The sequence below is a fragment of the Astyanax mexicanus genome, chromosome 16 (assembly GCF_023375975.1).
Source record: "Astyanax mexicanus isolate ESR-SI-001 chromosome 16, AstMex3_surface, whole genome shotgun sequence".
NCBI lineage: Eukaryota > Metazoa > Chordata > Actinopteri > Characiformes > Acestrorhamphidae > Astyanax > Astyanax mexicanus.
In genome coordinates this window covers 30260462-30282020 of record NC_064423.1, presented here as the reverse complement: position 1 = coordinate 30282020, position 21559 = coordinate 30260462, and the positions used below count along the sequence as shown (strand labels likewise).

General features: G+C 37.5%; 1 protein-coding gene across 3 annotated transcripts in view; it reads left to right on the top strand.

Moving 5' to 3' along the window:
• ldb1b (LIM-domain binding 1b) overlaps positions 1-21207 on the top strand; it is a 46806-nt gene extending 25599 nt beyond the window's left edge. For 2 of the 3 annotated variants that reach the window (XM_015605049.3, XM_007246109.4), the window contains 10 exons: positions 11312-11414; positions 13072-13116; positions 13846-13921; positions 14765-14867; positions 15606-15778; positions 16977-17099; positions 17203-17286; positions 17508-17631; positions 17873-18021; positions 19177-21207. In XM_015605049.3, the coding sequence (XP_015460535.1) occupies positions 11312-11414; positions 13072-13116; positions 13846-13921; positions 14765-14867; positions 15606-15778; positions 16977-17099; positions 17203-17286; positions 17508-17631; positions 17873-18021; positions 19177-19407 (1211 nt within the window). In that variant the 3' untranslated portion in view covers positions 19408-21207. Of the gene's footprint in view, positions 1-3911; positions 4211-11311; positions 11415-13071; positions 13117-13845; positions 13922-14764; positions 14868-15605; positions 15779-16976; positions 17100-17202; positions 17287-17507; positions 17632-17872; positions 18022-19176 lie in introns of those variants that run through there. The other variant, XM_007246110.4, reaches the window with a different exon arrangement.
• Positions 21208-21559: the final 352 nt, after the last annotated feature.

Below are 21559 nucleotides of genomic sequence, written 5' to 3'. Positions count from 1 at the left end.
AATACATTTATTTTGATGAGTCTGAGTTTGAGACAGGAAGGGTGCTGTCAGCTGGAAAGGGCCCTAAGAAGAGCAGATTTGGGGACAGACCATGCTACTGTACAGTGATAAATCATTGACTTGTAATGATTCCCCTCGATTTGACGTGGCCTCTTCATGCTGTGTGGACACAAAGAAACCTCCCCCATGCCTGTAAGGGACTCAGACAACTGACTTCACTGTTTACAATGACAGCATAAATGATGCAATTAGAGAAAATCTGTGTCTTCACTCTGTGATTGGTTCTTACAGTGACAGGCGTGTCAGAGCCTTGAGCTATTGGACTGTTACACTCTTAGCTTAGGCTCATTAATTATTTATTATAGGAACAGATCTGGAAATAACTGGAACCATTTAGAAGCTTCAGAAGTTTTTTGTATTGTTGAAAAAAATTATTGCATATCAAGTGCTTTTAAAATAATTCTGTATATTTATTGTAGAAAAACCAATTGAACTTTTTCTTTCCTTAAACATTAATTTACAAAACATTAAATGAAAATGTATTAATGGAACAGCTGTTAAAACTTATTTTTGGCACATTTACTTTTAAGAGGTCTTAAAGTCTGAGAGATCCTTCAGTTTTTCTTTTTTTTCCCAGGGCAGCAACGAACATAGCGGGATCCACAGTGTACGTCACAAAACCACATTTATTGATTTCGATTCTCGACATTAAGTGGCTTGCCATCGACTCCAGTCGGGAATTGATCGTTTAAGCCTCCGAGCTGCTTTGTCTTTTTTCAGACACGTGGCAGCAAAGGACGTAAAGCTATGAAGTGGGCTAATGCAGTGGGGCTGTTTGGGTGTGTAATTGAATTATTGATTTGTTTAGACATGTTGATGGCCATAATCTCTTTGGGATATGCATAGGGTTACATTTAGCAAATCCTAAACAGCAACATGGATGATGCTTAATAAAGGGGTTTGCTTTTGAGATTATTTTTAAATTGATGTGATCATTATTTTAAAATAGGAGTGGGAGTGGGATTTTGTTGTTATTATGTTAAATAGTGTCGCTGTGGATATCATCATCAGTACTTTGAGAATGTGTCATTATAAAAGGCATAATTACCCCCAGTTAATTGGATCTAGTGTAGTGTAGGGTGTAAAAGATTGGAAGATATTAATTTAATAGTAATGATTTGTATTCCAGTTTAGCAAAAAAAAATCTAATATTACAATCAAAGTAAGCCTTATTACTATAAAATATGATTATATGATATATTATAAATAGTGTCACATAATGACACATTATGTAACAACATACTTTGTTAAATTTTTTTAACATGCCCTGTTAATTATTTAGTGCAGTGCAGTGTTCATAACACTGATGTAACATCGTGCTTTTCATAACTCTTTGAGAATAAGCAGTCCTACACAAAATTTGGGGACTCCAGTGCAAATTACATTACTTTTTAAAATTTTACTTTAAAAGTAAAGTAGACACACATTCTATAAAGAGAACACACTGCGTACTTTTTAATACACAATTGCTGTTTAATTCCTAAATAAATTACATTTTATTTTAATTCATCTGATGAATAGAATTTTGTACTAAAATGAGCAGAACTAGCCAATCAAAATGAGTAAAATCAATAATTTGGGATTTGTTTGCTTAAATGTTATTTGAGGGGGTGTCAAGGCTTTTGCATAAGGCTGTTTTCTAATTTAACTCAAAATAAAAAAATTGTGGCCAAAACTGAATTTTTACAAAATAAAACATTTGGCCAATGGTTCAATACAAAACAATGTTGCCCACTTTTTCCACCATTATTGCATTTACAAAGAGTGCCTGGATTGCCAGATTGCTGGTTGTAATCTAATGCTAATCATGTTGACAAAAACATTATTGTTCGCTATGAATTGTTTGTTTTTTGGTCTTTTCACAATTTTGGTTGCTGAATATTCGGTGCGTCGCTTCTAACTACACCCCAAGCTCATTTCACACCGGATTTCTCCTGTATCCCTCTGTGGCATAGTGTTTCCATACCGTACCATAACTTACTTATTTATTTACTTACTTTCTTATTTATCTTTAATATAATGTTAGATGGCATGTCTATGTCCAATACAAGGAGGTAATTGGGTCTTAAAGGGGTCATAAAAAATGTATATGAGCAAGAATATGTAAATAATTATATTTGGCTTACAGTGTTTTTATATTATTTGCCTTGTGCAGTTTGCCCGTTTTTGTTAAATTACTCATGATAAAGCAGTGGTCCTCATCTCTGGTTCTGGAGACCTCCTACTACCTTGCATGTTTTGGGTGCTTCCCTGTTCTAAAGCACAGGATGTAAATTATCGGCTTGTTATCAAAAATCGAAATCTTTATTTATTTATTAAGTTTGCTATATCCACAGGGACTCCCAAGCATTCAAATATTACATTTTGCCTCCCAAAAATGTATTCATGCTATAGAGCAGTGGTTCTCAAAAGTATGTACCACCAATGACCAAACTAAAACTTCCAAGTACAACCTACAAGCCATTTCACAGGAACACGTACCACACACATGCTTATACACAGTAAGCTAGACAAGTATTTCACACACATAAATGTCATATCGTTTGCTCAATTATTCTTCACCTGTTGTGTGGAGCTTGCCTGCTTTTGCAGTCTGTAAGTTCGTATGATTAGGTAAGCTGTTTGATTGATTATTTTTTCTGGTTAATACAGTATTCATACTGAGAATTCCAAGCAGTGAACTACAGTGTTCACTACCTTATTTAGATAGTAATGCAGAAACTGTTTTGAACAGTTAGTGACTGTTGGTTGTTAAAGCATATCATGTGGCGTTCCACAGGGTTTTACTCTAGAGACAACAAAACTGATGTTAATAATTATAGACCTGTATTTCTGAAGGTGAAGGACTGAAGTGTAGCTTACATACAGGTTATGTTGTGAAAATTACAGGTGGAATTTTTATAGATTTCAGTCCATAATATTTTAATGCTAGCAGAATTTTTTTTCTGAGGTCATCTAGTGCAGGGGCTCTCAACTGGTCTCAGCCCGGGACCCACATTTTCTCATGGCCATTAAGTCACAAGCCACTTTTATAGAATACAAATCGAACAAATACATTTTTGAAAAATAGCCTTGAAAAACCCATTTAAACATACACATGTTTAAACATGCATGCAAAGTGAATTTGATATATAAATGTTACTACAGTATAATTAAATATCAAAACTGCACAAAATAAATAAGATAGACTGCACAAAATTTAGACATTTTACTTCTCTTTATATTCTTCTCATTAGTAAGAAACTCTCTGTTCTTTTTTCTTGATATAAAAAAGAGTACACAATCAGATGAGCAATAATTATTTAAAAAAAATACATAAATGCATGTATTTCTTTTACCCACCAAGACGTATCTGTGACCCACTTTCGGGTCCTGACCCAACAGTTATAAATCGCTGATCTAGTGTACCACCTTGGGATGCTTTGAGTACCATCAGTGGTACCCGTACCAAAGTTTGAGAACCACTGCCTGCCATAGAGGGTTAAGTGAGTGATTAATTGTGATTAGTCACAGAATTCTGTTGTGATTAATTTGATTTTTGTACGATTGACACCACTAGTATGTAGTATTCACACTGTCACTATCCTACTATCCTAAATGGGAAAGAGATGGGCTTTAAGGAAGAAGAAGGGACCCATCCTATCTCAGCAAAATGCTCAGCAAACAACCAACCTTACAGCAGGGGGGAGGGTGAAGAAGGGCGGTGGACTGTGTCTTTCTCGTTCTCTCTCTCTGTCTTTCTCTCTCTCTCTCTGTCCCTCTCTCCCTCTCTGTGGTTTCATTCTGGGAGAAAAGAGGAGGTGAGAGGCTGGTGGGGGAGAGAAAGAGAAAGAGGAGGAGGAGGAGGAGGAGGATGGTGAGCAGGAGGGTGAGGAGGAGGAGGGCCTACAGCTTATTGTTCATGCCTGCCCTGGAACAAAGGGCTTAAACCGGGGTCCATTCGTAAGACCACAGCCAGGCTTGTTGGAAATGGGACAAGGCGCCGTGTTAAAATCAAGCTAGTCGATAGGGTTTATCTCCCGAAACAAAGCTTTTCAATGTCTGTGAGGCTGCTGGGCTGATTTTTGTGCGGTGGGACGGTCGCTTTTGCTCCATCGTAACTCATCGTAAGAGAGGAGTAAACACTCGCTTGAGAAAACAGTTCTTGCAGGTAAAACGCAGGTTTTTAATGTGTTTTATTCGTTTTCAGCACATTTTGTTGCTTTCTGGTTAAAGCTGGATTATTTATATACTTAGTTTATACGAAAGTGTTGCTTATTTATGCTTTTATTGTGGTTGTTTTACGTTAGAAAGATAGCTAAGCTAACCTAGCTAGCCACCTAAGGCGAACATGTAGCGGTGGATAGTCCACATCCGGAACGTAAAACTCCACCCCGGTATTTCGTTCCTACTGAGTGGACCCATCGGCTGCATCTTGCTGCCCGTTGCGGTTGGAACAAAGTAATGGGGCGGATTTTTACATTCCGGACCTGGACTACCCACTTCTAGTGATAAGTAAGCTTTAATCGCGCTTTAACTAGATTTTCTCAAGCTTTAATGCATTACTAACACCTACATATATGTTCTGACGTTGTGTTGCCTGATTTAAAGCGTATTGTGTCCAAAATATTGCTTTCTATTAGCTAATTAGCTAGCTTGTTGGCTAAGCTTTATGGCAGTTACAGCAGAAAATATAGCTAGCTAAAAGCTAGCTAGCTAAAGCTCAGTGTTTATAAGCTGGCTGGCTAGCTAACCTAGCTAGCAGTCTTGTGACAGTAGCTAGCTAACCTTACTCACAATTTTACACCTTACAGAAAACACATTTCTAGTTTTTCTACTGTAAAATAAACAGATTAATCTGTCATTTCAAGTCTCTCAGAGATGATAACTGTTTATATTTGTCCCCTGTTGAGATGAGTACTATTGTAAACAATAGCAATAAATCACAAAACCACAGCTAACCTACATTAAAACCCTGTTTGTGCTGTGGGTTAAATTTACTGCATTGATTTTGCAGATGTTTAAGTTCAAGTTGCTTCATTTGACATATGCATACGTGAAGGTAAGACTAGGTTAAAAACTAGATTAAGTATGTTACTTAGGTCTGTTATTTTTGGCTTATTGATTGATATGAACATAACTTAAGTACTTTTTGGTCACCTCATTATTTCCAATTATGTCATTATTATTATTATTATAATTATTATTATTATTATTGTTGTCTTTTTTGTATGTTATTATTAATATTTCAGTGGCATAGTCTTAAACTGACAGTAACATATCAACCTATCAACCAGTGCATGACTGTACAATACAATGAAACAATGTCTAATTATGATAGATAGATTTTGTTTGTTATATCATCCACTAGCTTAAAACAGTACACTATTATAAATACACTCAAAGAACACACAGAAGAATCCGTACATATAAAAAACGATATAAAAACATTAGTGGAATGGTGCAATAGATAGTGCCAAAGACCAATATATAATCTACAGGGCAGATGTGCACAATTCAAATGACAATGGATGTAATATAAAGTAATCTGGAGTGCCTATACACATGTATTATAAATGTATATGTAAATATGTACATACATATGTGCATACCCATTCATATATGCGGATGTGGATGAGTATCATAATAAAGTGATAACTGTACACAGAAAGAAAAGGCAGCGGTAGAACAATTTAGACACAATCAGATGAGCAATAATTATTTTAAAAAAAATACATAAATGCATGTATTTCTTTTACCCACCAAGACGTATCTGTGACCCACTTTCGGGTCCTGACCCAACAGTTATAAATCGCTGATCTAGTGTACCACCTTGGGATGCTTTGAGTACCATCAGTGGTACCCGTACCAAAGTTTGAGAACCACTGCCTGCCATAGAGGGTTAAGTGAGTGATTAATTGTGATTAGTCACAGAATTCTAACCTAGCTAGCAGTCTTGTGACAGTAGCTAGCTAACCTTACTCACAATTTTACACCTTACAGAAAACACATTTCTAGTTTTTCTACTGTAAAATAAACAGATTAATCTGTCATTTCAAGTCTCTCAGAGATGATAACTGTTTATATTTGTCCCCAGTTTAGATTACAAACTGTACTTAATGTACTATAAACACTACATAATAAATATGTAGTGTCTAAGAGATTTGCAGTTTAGGTTTTCAGATTATGTAAGTTATATGAATAGAGTTCTGAACAGTGTCAGTATCAAGAATATTAAATTAACGAAGTACACGGAGCAGCAGTTAAAGTATAGTTATTTTGTTTTTAATGAAGCAAAATGAGTGTTGTTTCCAGTATGAGAAAGCTTAGTTGCTTAGTTGCCTCTCTTGCTCTCTCTCCCCTTTCTCTCTTTTGCCAGTAATGGATCACGTTAGGGAAGACGAATGTCCTAAGCAGGAGCTTTTGCGGCTACTTGAGTGGATTTTTGCTTCCTCTGTCTTGTCAGCACAACTTGTAATGTGGCATATTTTGAGGTAAATTAGATTAGTGCCACATTTTAGCCTTTAGTGGGATGTGTGTGTATGTGTGTGTGTGTGTGTGTGCGCGCGCGCGTGTGCATGTGTGTAGGCCTTATGTGTTTATCAGAGTGGGCGGGTGGTGTTTTGAAGAAAGCAATTTGCAGCACAGGAAGTTAGTGTTTGTTGCTTTGATTTGATTTAGACAGACAGTCATTAACCACCGACTGAGCGATCTCTGTTAATGGTGTGCTCTTAAGATCTAATGGACTGTTGCTTATTTATTTATTTAATTGCTTATCACTCTTAATGGCTATACAGTAGTCCTTTCTAACCCACCCTTGGAAAAAACACACTTTTAATTGGATGCTCTGATTCACAGGCAAGGTTTCATTTACAAGGGACATTAGTTTACACTGAACATGCAGTACAGTGTAATAAGGCTGGGTACACATGATGTGGGTTGGCAGTTTGAAATGTGGACCAAGCTTGATAAATCTAACAAACAGCATAAAGTCTGAATTGAAACCTTTGTACTGCTTATGGCCGTGCAATAATGACAAAGTAACAGCAGCTTGCTGGTGTGCTCCTGTGTTGACCTGTTGTTCCTAGAGGTAACGTGTGACTGGGCTGTGCTGCGAGGTGCTGCTGGACAGGACAGTTCTGTGGCCAGTGTCAACCTCCTTTAATTTTTAATGTCTTAAAGTCTGAGCTAAATGTTTCATGAAGACTGTAAACTGATGCAGGAAGTGGTTCTCTCAGAGCGTGTGCGTATATGTGTGTGTCTATGATAAATTGGATTCTGGGGGGACTATAGAAATAGGTCTGTATTTTAGTCCTTATCTTTGTGTGGTACCTATTACCCTGATATTGTCATAAATCGATTCAAACATTGATTATATGTAGCAGTGTGAAAAAACCTCCTGTGATAAGTTGGAAGTATTTGTGATGATTGTGCATGTTTTAAATTCTCCTGCTGCTCTCATACAGCGAAAAAAACAAGGCATGACTGACACATGCGTCTATATTAGTGGTGAGGAACTGACCAAGATTTTTTGACTTTTTGATCCAAGCAAGCTGTACAACCGTAGGTCAAGTTTTTTGGTTTCATTATGACTGTTGCAGTTACCTTGTATTTAAGCTTTGTTTTTTGTTTTATTTATTATTAAATACATTTTAAACAGGGACTGCATTTTAAGAATTTAAAATACCTTTTTTTTTATTTTACTGGTCATTTTTAACCCACACAGTGTGAGGGGGGGAAAAAGTTTCATTTCACTCATAAAAACAGCAGGATTAATCATAAGAGCAATTCACATTTAGGCAGCTAAATTCAAGGTAAATCATAATAAACCTGTAGTAAGGAAACTCAAGGTAATAAATAAATAAATAAATAGGAGTAAATTATGTGCTAAAATAAACCAATTTAAGATTCAAAATAGAACTAAATAAATCAAATTGAAACAAATAACCAAGAATTAGGAGATAAGAGAGAACACAAAAAGGAATATGTCAATAATAAAAATAAAATGGGTCAAATAATATTTTAAAATGACAATTTAAAAAAAGGAAACTAGAATAAAGTTAAATTAAGTAAAATGTCTAGACAAATGTATTTTAATACAAGGGATGCAAAACAAATTTTAAATGGGAATCAATTATATTAGCAATAATAAACAAACCAATAATTAAAGTGGATAAAATAAGTAAAACAATAAAGATCGGGTAAAAAAGGTACAGGCAAAGTGGAGGTGGATAGAAATAAAAAATGTTAATTGTCATAGGTGCGCTGAAGATCTGTGGCAGTAAAAGGAGATTTTTCCAGTTCTGTTAATACTTTTGGTGCCTAGCAGTTGATCCAACAACTAGAGCGATGAATATTAACAATAAATATTATTTATAAACAACATTGTAGTAATAAATGCTGGCATATGCTAAAATGTAAATAACATCTTTTAGGTTCACATTACATGTACTAATACTTAATAACATTGATGAGTCTTTTAGGGCTGTTCTTTGTTGGCTTGCAGCGTCTGTGGTTTTTCATATATCCAGAAACCTGACTGGGGTTGGTTGTGGTGGCGGTACACCTGTGCCTTAACCGGCAGGTGTGCTGGGACTTGTTGTAAGGGGTGGGTGTTATACAGATGTCCAGTTAATAGAGGGCACAGGGAGATGGACAAAAGCTTCACTGTTACTGGGGGTGGACACCTCTCTGATGGAGCACTGTGGAATGATTGGCCTTTGATTCATTAACCCTCAGTCCCCTGCTATGAACTAGATAGGGCTAACGAAGATCATATATGAAGTGGGTGAAAAATCTAGGTGCCTGTTAAGCGAAACAGTCATTGCTATGATTTATGAATTAATGTACACTTTAGAATGTACATTTGATTGTCTTTTTGGTTTTGTTATCCATGTTTGTGCCTGTTGCATTGGAGTTAACCACACCATTGTATTTGAACATCAGAATCATGGTTTATCCATTCAACTGGAAAAAGTACGGAACAATATTGCCTTAGATATTATAAAATGATGTGGTTTTGCCAATGTTTGTGTTGTAAAACATGGACATGCGAAGACAAACCTTGTAAAACTGGGTGTGTGAGGTTTTATGACGGCTGAGTAACATTGACGTCCCCTGGATTTATTTGCGAGACGCGTCGGTCAGTCATTATTAGGCAGAGTCGTTCCCGTGACGGCAGAGGTCATGACCCTGTCTTGGCTGAATGCGTTGTGCAGTAGATCCTTTTAATTGGCGGGATAGATGGGGTGAGGGGTGTGTCTGCACCCCACAACCCCCTCCTGTCCTCTGTTTATAACTTTGTGTGTGTGTGTGTGTGTGTGTGTGTGTGTGTGTGTGTGTATAAAAGCAAGCAGACTGGACGTGACCTGTGTAGTGGATTGAAATGAGGGCAGATTATATTGCCCTATATATCTGGCACCCACTCTCTTGTCTACAGATGCTGTCAGAATGACCCTTGCTCTCATGTATACACATTCAGAAAGCGTTCTGAATTCGGACGTAAATCATCAAACCCAACATAAATATGGTTATAGCCTAATCTTTACGACTGGCCTTCAGTACATTTACGTTTATGGTGTCTGACGGGAGCTCTTATCCAGAGCAGTTTACAATTTAATCATTTTACGCAGGTCAGGGAGTGTAGTGTTGGGAGTATTGCCCAGGGGCTCTTATTGCTAGAGCTCCTATTGCTACTACACTTACCTGCTGCACTGTTAAAAGGAGAGTTCACCGAAAACAATCAGTTTTAATCACTTGCTTTACCTATACCTATTTTGCTTCTTTTGTTTTGCAGTGTAGCTATAATGCAATATATCGAAAGGTTATGTTCACATTACCAGTATAAACTGACCTAAATCTGAATTGTTGGCAGTGTGGACTTAAATTGAATGTCACATTCAGTCTTTTTAGATTTTAGTTACTTTGATATATGGTCCCAGATCAGATACACATCCGATTTGTGAGCATGCAATATGAACGGTTTGATCAGATGCATTTTTTTGCCTCTACACATGTGCTTAGTGCTGCAGGGCTAGTCTGGGCTAGTCTGTTTATTTGAACTCCATCTTTGCAATGCTGCTGGGCAGTTGATGAATAAAAATATATAGTTTTTATATATATTTACACTTTTTCACTTTTCAGCATGCATTGGCTACTGCTCTAGTGCAGCTCACTATATCGTGGAAGTTTTTTCCCACTAGCACCACAGTATATTCAAACCTTCTTCACTTGTGACACAAGCAGCAAGCTGATTTGCTCTTTTTGTTGAAGGTGGGGATTTAATGTGTAAGCAGACAGCATGTTGAGAATTTTGAGGGCTTCCATTCATGTTTAAATGACTGACTGCTGTCCTCATTAATAACATCTCTAACATCTCTGGAGGTGACGTGCATAAACCTATTAATGTGCGCATGCATGGCTTTTCAGGGACAACTTTGTTCATGTTAAAGACACATCCCTTATATTCATGAACATGAACCCTCAAAATTTGATCTGAGCGTGAAATCAGAATAAATTTTTGAGGCTTAAAAAATTGAGGCTAAATCTGTGTCACTGCAATATTGAGAATAATTTCAATTTTTTGAAGCACTTGAAGCTTCAAAACAGAAAAGAACATGTCTGTTATTTGTACATCTCAGAACAGCAATATGACACGTGAACGAACCCCGTTAAACATTAGTAAGAGTGAATATGTAAAGGGAAAATCATAATTTTGGTAAAAAGAAAAAAAAGAAATGTTTAAGTTATAATGGCTTGTGGCATAATGTAGCAGTTACTTAATTTACACATTTGTTTTGCTTACAGGATCTTTACAATCGCCCCCTGATCTTTTTCCGTCTTTTGTACGATGCATTTAGAGATGCTCATGGACCGATAACCAAGTTACTGTGGTTACAGCCCCAAGCGACTGTAAATTCTGAGTAATTCACTGCCAGTTTAAAACCCATCATTCATTTATTGATTTATATAATGTAAATTTAAGCACTGCTAGTATTCTGGTATGTGAAAATAAATAACTTTAGTACAGGCTGAACTAATATATTGTTGTACCTAACCGAAGCTTCAGGTCTTAGTGATAAATACCACCGTGCTATCAGGATGTCTCTCTAATTCATTGGGTGAAATGAGACATTTAGGTTATAAAAATAAGAAGCTTCTGTTATTGGCACAGTCTTTGAGACCACTGCATTAGTATAATCATTATTTGTTCCAAGCCAGCAGCTTGTATCTCATTGGCATTTATTTATTTCTCCCATTCTGTCTCTTTCAGGCTGTTCCTCCAAGTCATTCAAGCTGTACTCCCCAAAGGAGCCCCCCAACGGTAGCGCCTTCCCCCCCTTCCATCCCGGCACCATGCTGGACAGAGACGTGGGGTAAGTCCTTCTCCTGTTGGAGACAATATTGTTTTTTAGGCTAAATTACATTATTAGCTTTTACTTTATTAACACTGTCAGAGCATCTTGATTATGCTATACAACAACTATTTAGCACTCTGATCTGGTCCTTAGTGGTTAAAGAACAAAAAAGAATTCAATCTCTATAAGCCAGCAGTGATTAATATGCAAGGCTTGCAGTTTGCATTATAATGAACCAGTTTGTGTATGGTCACTGTCTCCCAGAAACATGACTTGTGAATCTGGCAGTTGAACCTTAGAGTGTATCCAGATTTCATGATGAATGGACCAGTAGGAATGCTCAAAAATTAATCTGACTAATTATTTAGAATTAAGAAGCCACTTGAGGGAAAGCATTTTTGTAAGACAGTGAGTAAGTTGTTTACAATGAGAAATTCCTGCTTGCATTGAGAAACTATATATATATATATTTTTGTCCCCTAGATGGTAAAGTGTCTGTGACAGGTTTATATGGTTTGTCTCCATTCGGTTCATTTTTCAGCTACATCCACACCAGATTTTTTTAAAAACTGGAATTTTAAAAACTGAAAATGGTTCTGTTTACACAGAGATGGAAACACTAGTCTGACTATGCAATAGCCTGTGTATGAAGCAAATTGCACACTACTAAATTATTTGAGATTGAGGCAGAAATATGCAAGCATTGTGACTTCAGTGTTTTTCTAGAGCTCTTTATACCAACAAAAACAGGGTTTTCAAAAGTCTCCACCTTTTATAGAGCATTTTTGAAAAGCTCAGTTTTCATGGGACAGGAAAGGATATTTTTTAAATATCTGGATATGTGCAGATGGGGCCTTGTTTTTTTTAATACTCCTCAAACAGCCTTGAGCATCTGAAGAAATTTCTATTTAGTAACTACTATCAAACTATGCAGTAATTACTATGAATTTAACCTTAGTATATTCTATTTTTGTTAATAATCTGTCTATCCTGTAAAGTCCTGTAAAATTGCCATTTTAAAATATTTAAAAATGAACAAAACAAAATTTGCTACTCGTCATGAAATTAATGCATTCCCCATACAGATCCTTGCAGTTTATGTAGATGTTAAAAGCAGGGAACAAAACAGTGGTCAAAAGTGTGTGTGGTGCTGATGGTGGTTTTGCTGAGTCAGTCAACGGTGGTTTGGTTATCAAAAGATAGCGGCCTGAGGAATTGCTGGTACTGATCCTGCCACATCGATGGTAAACTTAGCTGTCAGTCAACAGTCTCAGTCTTGATTGGACGGAGGAAGGGAGGGGGGAGCTGAAAATGTTGTGGGTGCCATGTGTGTCTGCCTTACTGCACTACAGAGATAAGAGAGGGGGAAAAAACGTCTAGGGAGGAAACGATCCCCTTCCTGTCTGAAAATGGCACCCACAGGGGGAATGAGACTTAATCCTGAATCATCAGCCTTGCTGTAGCTTGTAGTGCCCTATATATATATTAAAGCCAGGGCAAATGCACATCAGCAGACTTTAGCTCCTTAAAGCTGTGTGCAGATGTGGAGAGGCACAGCAGAGAAATGAAAAGGTTCTCGAGGCCGGGATCAGTTATCTGTGAAATATTTGCCTTGGATAAAGCTGTGTGTTGTTTTCAGTTAGGTGCATGATGTTCTTTTTCTCTTGCTTCACAGCCCAACGCCCATGTATCCCCCTACATACCTAGAACCTGGAATAGGGTAAGTAGTGCCCTGTACTACCCTCTTAAAAATAAATCTTTGGTCAGTGCCATTTAGAAAGTGCTCCACATTTCTATTACAAACATAGTTCTTAATGTAACCAAAAGTCATTTCTCCATTGCATTACACAAATCATTTAACATATAACATATAAAATAATATTTTACTCAATTTAGACCTGTTATAACATGCCAGTAAACAAACAGTGTATATAAGTCTGCGAGTGTACCAATCCAATACTCAGTATTGGTCCAGTACAATGAATTAAATATAATCTGATATGATCCTTTAGCCTAAACTATTTCATAAATAAGTGTACATGCCAGTATATTTGTTAAAATATTTGTTGCACAGTTATATAATAATGTTACTTGTATTGTATTAAATGTGTTGTAAACAGTCTATTTTAGGACAGTCTACTTTATCAAAAGGATCTGATCGATGTATTGTATCGGCAACTAACCGTTTTAATCCATTTTGTTCTTTGTAAATAGTTTTTTGTATATTTTTTTTATAACATTGCAAAGTCATTGCTTATCAAAGTCTTTCTTGATTTTATGTCTCAAAATTAATATTGTAATGTGTTGTTTTTTCATATCGTCCAGCCTGTTCCTAAGATTTCTTTAAATTTATTTTCAAATATCCAGACTGAGATTTGTTTGTGTTTGTTTTGGCTTTAAGAGTTATGGCAAGGATCAAAGTTTTTCTGTTCTCTGTTCCTTCTCTCAGGAGGCACACGCCGTATGGGAACCAGACAGACTACAGGATATTTGAGCTCAACAAACGGCTACAGAACTGGACAGAGGTGAGCCAAGGCACAAGCATAAAGTGTGCTTGAGTCCTGTGTGCCTGAGGGGAAATTCCACTTCTGAGTCCTCTCTGGGGGCTTACAAACGCACTGTAAAGGAGGGCAGCACAGATTCGCTCTTTTAAGTTAATACTTAGAACTTGGGGCAGAATGTATTACAACATTTTATTACTGCTTAACATGCACTATATATCCAGATGTTTGTGGACTCTCCTTTAATGATTGTCTGTGGCTGCTTTAAGTTACATCCAGTGTTGACATAGACAGAAGAATAGGACTTTCTTGAGCAGATCACATGAACCTAATGGCACCAGGTTATAAACTCCCTCAGAATTGAGCAGTGGAGTAGTGAAACTGTGTTTTCTGAATGATGGTCCTACATCCAATGCTTTTGGGATCAGCTGGGGATGAGGTGGACTGGTAATCATCCAACATCATATATTTATTTGCTCTTGCCATTGAATACAATCAGAGCCACCAACTGTCCAAATGCTTTTGCTCTGTCAGTTTACTCAACCCTTTTCTATAGGTTTATTAGATCTGTTAGTTTGCAGTTGATAACATCTATTAAAATTTTGAATTTAAATTGTGTTGGGTTCAAAATTAAGATTTAAATAAAATGCTGTATGGTCTATTGTGTGTTTGTGTTCTATTCATGCACTTTAGTTGAATGTGTACCTATCTCAGAAACCGCTCTCGCAGCTTTTTCTCCAGAACTCTGTAGACGAAGGTTGTTTTAATCTTGAGAAATCACAGTTTTCCCTGTTGCTGTCTCCTTTTATACCCCTCTCCAACACGCATTCTCACACAATCTCTCTCACCCTCCCGTTCTCTCTCCAGGAGTGCGATAACCTGTGGTGGGATGCCTTCACCACAGAGTTTTTTGAAGATGACGCCATGCTGACAATCACCTTCTGTCTAGAAGATGGTCCCAAGAGATACAGTAAGAATTTAAGTGCTATGTAAAACGTTGTAATTTTAACCATATTTTAAATATTTGAGATTTGATACTTGTTTAGTACTATTTATTAGAGCAATCGTTAATATTATTTGTAATTAATCTACAGTTTTTTCAGTGCAGTATCCAAGATTGTTATATTTAATGTTATGTTATTTCTGCACTTTTTTCTTAAAATGCTCTATAATATGTTTCACTTTTTTGCTGTTTATTTGTGAATTACCCTCAGGATTGCTACTAAATTTATAATTGATGTATATACAGCTCTGGAAAAATTTAAGAGATCCCTTAAGTTTCTAAATCAGTTTTCAGATTTTGCTATTTATAGGTATATGTTTGAATAAAATGAGTGGTTGGTGTATTCTAAAACTACCGTCAAAATTTCTCCCAAATTCCAAATAAAAATATTGTCATCTAGAGCATTTATTTGCAGAAAATGAGAAATGGCTGAAATAACAAAGACGCAGAGCTTTCAGACCTCAAATAATGCAAAGAAAACAAATTCATATTCATAAAGTTTTAAGAAGTTCAGAAATCAATATTTGGTGGAATAACCCTGTATTTTAATCACAGTTTTCATGCATCTTGGCATGTTCTCCTCCACCAGTCTTACACGCTGCTTTTGGATAACTTTATGCCACCATTGGTGCAAAAAAGCATTTTGTGATCATCCATTTTTATTCGGTATTGCATGACTTTATAGATGGACTTTTTCTTTTTCAGCAATTGGCCGGACGCTCATCCCACGCTACTTCCGAAGTATATTTGAGGGAGGTGCAACCGAGCTCTACTATGTGTTAAAGCACCCTAAAGAGTCCTTCCACAATAACTTTGTGTCCCTGGACTGTGACCAGTGCACAATGGTTACTCAGAATGGCAAGCCCATGTTCACACAGGTAGGTCCTCTAGCAGCTGTGTTCTTGTTTGACTGCTGTTTTTACCTGTTATGCTATGTGATGGTTTTTCAGGGTTACAGCAAGCAGTTAATGTTTATGACCACGTTCATTCAAAAACATAAATAAATATTTTGACAATAAAAATTAAAAAAATTGTTGAATGTCTTGATTTCTGCAAAACCGTGGTGGTTCCTGGCTTTTTCTTCACTGCTATAACTTTTCTAATAAATGTTGATTTCCAAGTAGATACTGAATAGTAATTTAAAGGTGGAGCAAGTCTCGTGGCATAGAGAGTTAATTCCACATTAACCTTTTAGCCAGGTCACAGTTGCAGGTTACAGAGAACGGTGTAACTTAAATGTTTTAACAGCCTCAGTGATGGGAATCCTGCTTAAGACTTCACAGATATTTAAAAAGTAGAGCATGACCTCAGCTCAGGACATGACTGCCCATGTAAGCTAATGCTAATTAAATAATTTAGGGAGCATTTTGTATCTAGCTGGTGTAGCAGTTTGTCACTGGCATTAGCAGTGGTGTTAGTACAATCGAAAATGTCTTATTTTACTGTATTTTACAATTGTACACACAATCTCTACACGTCTGAATGTTTATGGACATCCCTCGTAATAAAGACATCCAGCTACGAAGTTGCAAATGGACACAGATTATTAACTTGAGCCATTTGACATCATGCTTTATGTCAGATGTGGGCTAGCTTTGAGCTGTGGAGTAGTTGTACAGTGTTCTCTGAAATGATGGTTCTCCATCCGATATTTTTGGGATTAGTTGGGGAGTTGGAAATGAGGTGGAGGTCATCCAACATGCTGACGTCACAAATGCTCTTGTTGCTGAATACAGTCAAATACAAACAGCAATGATCCAAAATCTAGTAGAAAGCTGTCCATGGATAGTGGAGACAGTTATTCACACAAAAGCAGCAAAAAATGCTGTTCACAAAATAGTTATCACTTTTTGACATAATGTGAATTATTTCTTACACTGTGGTGCAAAATATCCTAATAAACACACCAGTAGAAATGCTCCAAAATTTTATTGAACAAAATCACTTTACATTGACCTTCATTAAGTCTTCACCTTGAAAAGATAAGGTTTTTGCAATAAATTAGTGTAAAAAAAATGTATGTGTTTGTATATTAAGTGTACATGAACTTACCCTAATACGTTTCTGTGTCTGCAGGTCTGTGTGGAGGGTCGTTTATACCTGGAGTTCATGTTTGATGACATGATGAGGATAAAAACGTGGCACTTCAGCATAAGGCAGCACAGAGAGCTCATCCCCCGCAGCATCCTGGCTATGCACGTATGTGTCAAACCTTTCCCCCATAGCACATAGTCATCTTTCTAATGGGAGAAATATCAGCACAGAGATATTTAAGAATCATTTTTCATGTCTGGCATTCCAGGCCCAGGACCCGCAGATGGTGGACCAGCTGTCTAAGAACATCACGAGATGCGGCCTCTCCAACTCCACTCTAAACTACCTCCGAGTGAGTGCTCACACTGCATCCATATGCACCAGCTGTCTCATGGTGACAGTGCTGTATTCATAGAACACCTTAGAGCGGAAATAACTCTCCTACACATTATTCCTGCTTATTTTACACCACTCTTTTCATTTCTACTATATTAAATTGAGGAAGAAAAAATTGTCATGACATGTAAAAGATGCTTACTTGTTTTTTCCCAATCTTTCTGCCTCTTTTTGTAGCTGTGTGTGATACTGGAGCCAATGCAAGAGCTCATGTCCAGGCATAAGACTTACAGCTTGAGCCCTAGAGACTGTCTGAAGACCTGTCTGTTTCAGAAGTGGCAGAGGATGGTAGCTCCACCAGGTAGGCATATGTTTAGCAAGCTAAGCTTAGTCATTATTTCCTTTTTTTGTTAGAAAATGCTGAAGGAAGCTTCTGCACATCATCCCAACAGAAACCAATACCCACAAAATGCTCTTTTTGCACTAATTTGTCTTATAGGCTGTTTACTTTAAATGTTGTTGATAACAGATGCTGAAAGCCCTAGCTAGACTCCTGCTTCCTCTGTGTTGCTCATCGTAAAGCTTTTTTGGTCTGTCCTCAGCGGAACCAGCGCGGCCGGCAGCCAACAAGAGGCGGAAGCGCAAGATCTCAGGCGGCAGCACCATGAGTGCGGGAGGAGGCACCAACAACAACAGCAACAGCAAGAAAAAGAGCCCTGCTGGCAGCTTCCCTCTCTCCAGCCAAGTACCTGTAAGCAGACTTCACACAAACACATTTAGGTGTTTTAAAAGGGCTTGTATGTTGAACAATTATTTTTATTTGTGTACCATACTCTTTTTGTTTATTTTATTTTTAAACTAAGGATTTCAGTGCTAAGGTTTGTTCTACATTTCTGTTTTTGTGTTTTTAAGGCTAGAGATATACTTGCTGTTTGCTTTGTGTAGACACCCAACTATATTGTGTCTGTAACTGTTCCCATACTTGCCCATGTGCTACACTTGTTATTGAAGGCTCCCACTAGATATGTTTACTTGCCACAGCAGCAAGGACACACATACACATACATATATACATATATTCTTCCGGTCATTTTGCAGCAAACGGCCAGGGCCTTTGAGGAAACCAAATTAAATAAAAACTCAAGTCATTAAAGTATTTTAAAAAAAACGCAGTGCTTGAACAGATCATGTTTCTACACTACACTCTCTACTGCAGCATTTACACAACACACAGTACATTCAGACTTCTTATAGTTATCATAATAACTAGAAAAAGACACAAACACAGATAATTCTGTAACTATTTAAAGTGTGAATCTTTTCTTTAGTGAAATTATCGATGTTAATTTCTGAGGACTTAACGAGTGCACAAAAACTGACGCAGGATCAGAAGACGGGTAGACCTGTCACGATAATTTTTTTGTGGACGATATATCATTCCAGAAATTATTGCAATAAACAATATTATTGTCATTTCAAAACCATTGCCAGTTCCAATGATAATAGTAGGTCATAATTAAGCAATTATAGTCTTTTAAATAGAACATTTTAAATAATCATAGTTTGGAAAATACTTTTTTTTTTTTTCACCTACTGCACTCCACACTGTGTGTATGGATTTTATTTACTGAAGCATTGGTTATTTAGCATGACAGGTTAAAATACTGTTCACTATTATATATGTGAACAAACATTCAAATGAACACAATAGACAAAATCACGATTATCAAATGTTATTGAGGTAATGTCCATTTATTGTTCGATAAGTTGATAATGTAATTATTGTGACAGGCCTAGACAGAGGTTAGAGAAAATAATCTGGTGGACTCTAATACTCTATAGCTAAATACCAGTCTTTTAAACGTCAGTGTGCTGACTATTTGAATGGTTTGTCCCTCTGCTGCAGGACGTGATGGTCGTGGGTGAGCCCACTCTGATGGGAGGGGAGTTCGGAGACGAAGATGAGCGTCTGATCACCCGGCTGGAGAATACGCAGTTTGACGCAGCCAATGGCATCGACGATGAGGACAGCTTCAACAACTCTCCCGCTCTGGGTGCCAACAGCCCCTGGAACAACAAGGCTCCGTCCAGTCAGGAGAGCAAGAGCGACAACCCCACCTCACAAGCCTCTCAGTGAGACTCAGGCCGGGAGGGGAGGGGAAGGGAGGGGAAGCGAAGGACGGGAGGGGAGGGAGTGGGGGTGTAATGGAGGAGGTTGGTGTTAAAGAGGTGGCAGCGAGGTCGCGGACGGCTGACTCACTCATCTACATGCAGAACTACATACACAGAAACGGCAGCCATCCATTTCTCCCCTGTCTCAGTGCGCTGGGGAAATGAGCGAGACGAAGACTGTGGCCCAGAGGAGAGAGAGAGAGAGCAAGCGGGTCCGGACATTTTCAGGATAAAAAGAAGCAGATTAAAAAAATGTATTTGGTTTTAATGACAATGTGGTGGTTGTGAAGATGTTGGAGTTTTATGGTGAGAATGCTCCTCCAAGGAAGGTGTAGATAGTTCATGTGTTTTAAGTTAAGGAAGGAGTTTGTTGTTTCTTCCTCAGAGGAGAAGACCAACATGTAAAACTCCAACAAAGTGCACATAAAATCACACACACATTCTCTCTCTCTCTTCCTCTCTCTCTCTTTCTCTCTCTCACTCACTCTCTCTCAACTGGTAAAGGTGAAAGCTGATGTCCGTTCTGGTCTGCTTGCTCTAAAGCTCCAACCTATACTGGAGCTGGAGCAGGAGAAGGCATACTTCCATTCAGGTCTTTCCCTGCCATTAATGGAAGATTTGGACTGTTGCCGCAACACATTAAACCCAATACATCACCACCACCACCACAATGCTGTAGAACAGCCCGAAAATGGTCATAGTTTTAAAGGGTTAGGTGGAGAGCATTTAAAACGAAGCATTTTGGAAAAATTTTATCTGCATTTTATACCAGCCTCTATTTCCCTAGAATGTTTTTATTTGATTTTTTTTACCGACATTGAAAGCTACAGACCAAGGAGCTAAGAGGACTTTCAAGGAGGTCCTTAAAATCTCAACCCTCAAATTATATTGGTTTGTATTATTTTTAAAAACAGAAGAGAGTAATTTAGTGTGGGCTTTTATTTCCTTTTGTGTACTTGTGCTTGTATATTTAAGGTAGTAGCAAAAGTTCTGTATAACTGTATGGAAATGTATTCTTCCCTAGCATTACCTAAAGCCATTCTGATCTGATGTGTAAAAAAAAGAAAAAAGAAAAAAAAGTGAAAAGATGAAACACATAAAACCTGTCCCAGCCCACCCCCAGCCCCGCCTCCTCTTTACCCAATCCAATTTCCCTTAATTTTATGAACCTGTGTACAATTGATTGATTTAAAAGAAAGGGCACAGTCACACCGGATTGATCTGTCCATTCTTGGTCTGAGTAAGGCCAGCCAAAGCAGCAACCTTATCACATGGGTCGTTATGTGTTAAAATGGGGATTTCAAGGCCTGTACGAGCGAATTAGATAGCATCACTCCACTCTGTGTATTAGCCGATGTGATTTATTGATCCATTGTCTCCGTCTTTGGGTCATTCTGTCACATACAGGCTGGTTATTTCGTTAAGTGCATGTTGGCCCAGGCACGTCCTGAACTTGTATGGACCTTATTTCATTCGCCATATTGCGAGGGATAGTCAATCTTGTCATTAAATTCATTGGACATTTTTGTATTTTTTTTTTTCCTTAATTTTTCTAAATTGATACCCTGCCCAGTTTTAATTCATTTCCATGCAAATTGTGAGATTTCTGCCAGCCCTGCACTTGTAATTGAAACTAAATGGTGATCTGTCCCCCTTCTAACCCCGTAGACACCCCCTCTTTGATATATCTATTTTTTTTCTTAGTTTCTGCCCTTGACTAAATTAATGTATGTACCAATAAAATATGAATTTTCACTTTAAAAGAGAGCGGCCTGTTTGCTGTCTTTATTATTGTGCTCAAAACAATATCAGTCAGTAATATGCTATTCATGCATATTACTAGCATTCACTAACATGACAAAAGTCAGAGGACAATAACTAGTATTATGTCCTGTTACTTCTTACAGAAAAAGACTGACTTTATGCTTGTGGAGCTCTTCTGCCAAAGTCACTTCACGAGTCGCATTGACTGGTCTAGCCAGATGCTGCTGGACTGTGCTGTCCACTGCTATCCCATGACTTTTGTCTGTAATTCTAAGGATCCACTGAAAGCGTGGCATAAAACTGGCCATTCATAATACAGCTAAAGGTGATATTTGGCAAGCTTTCAGTCTGTA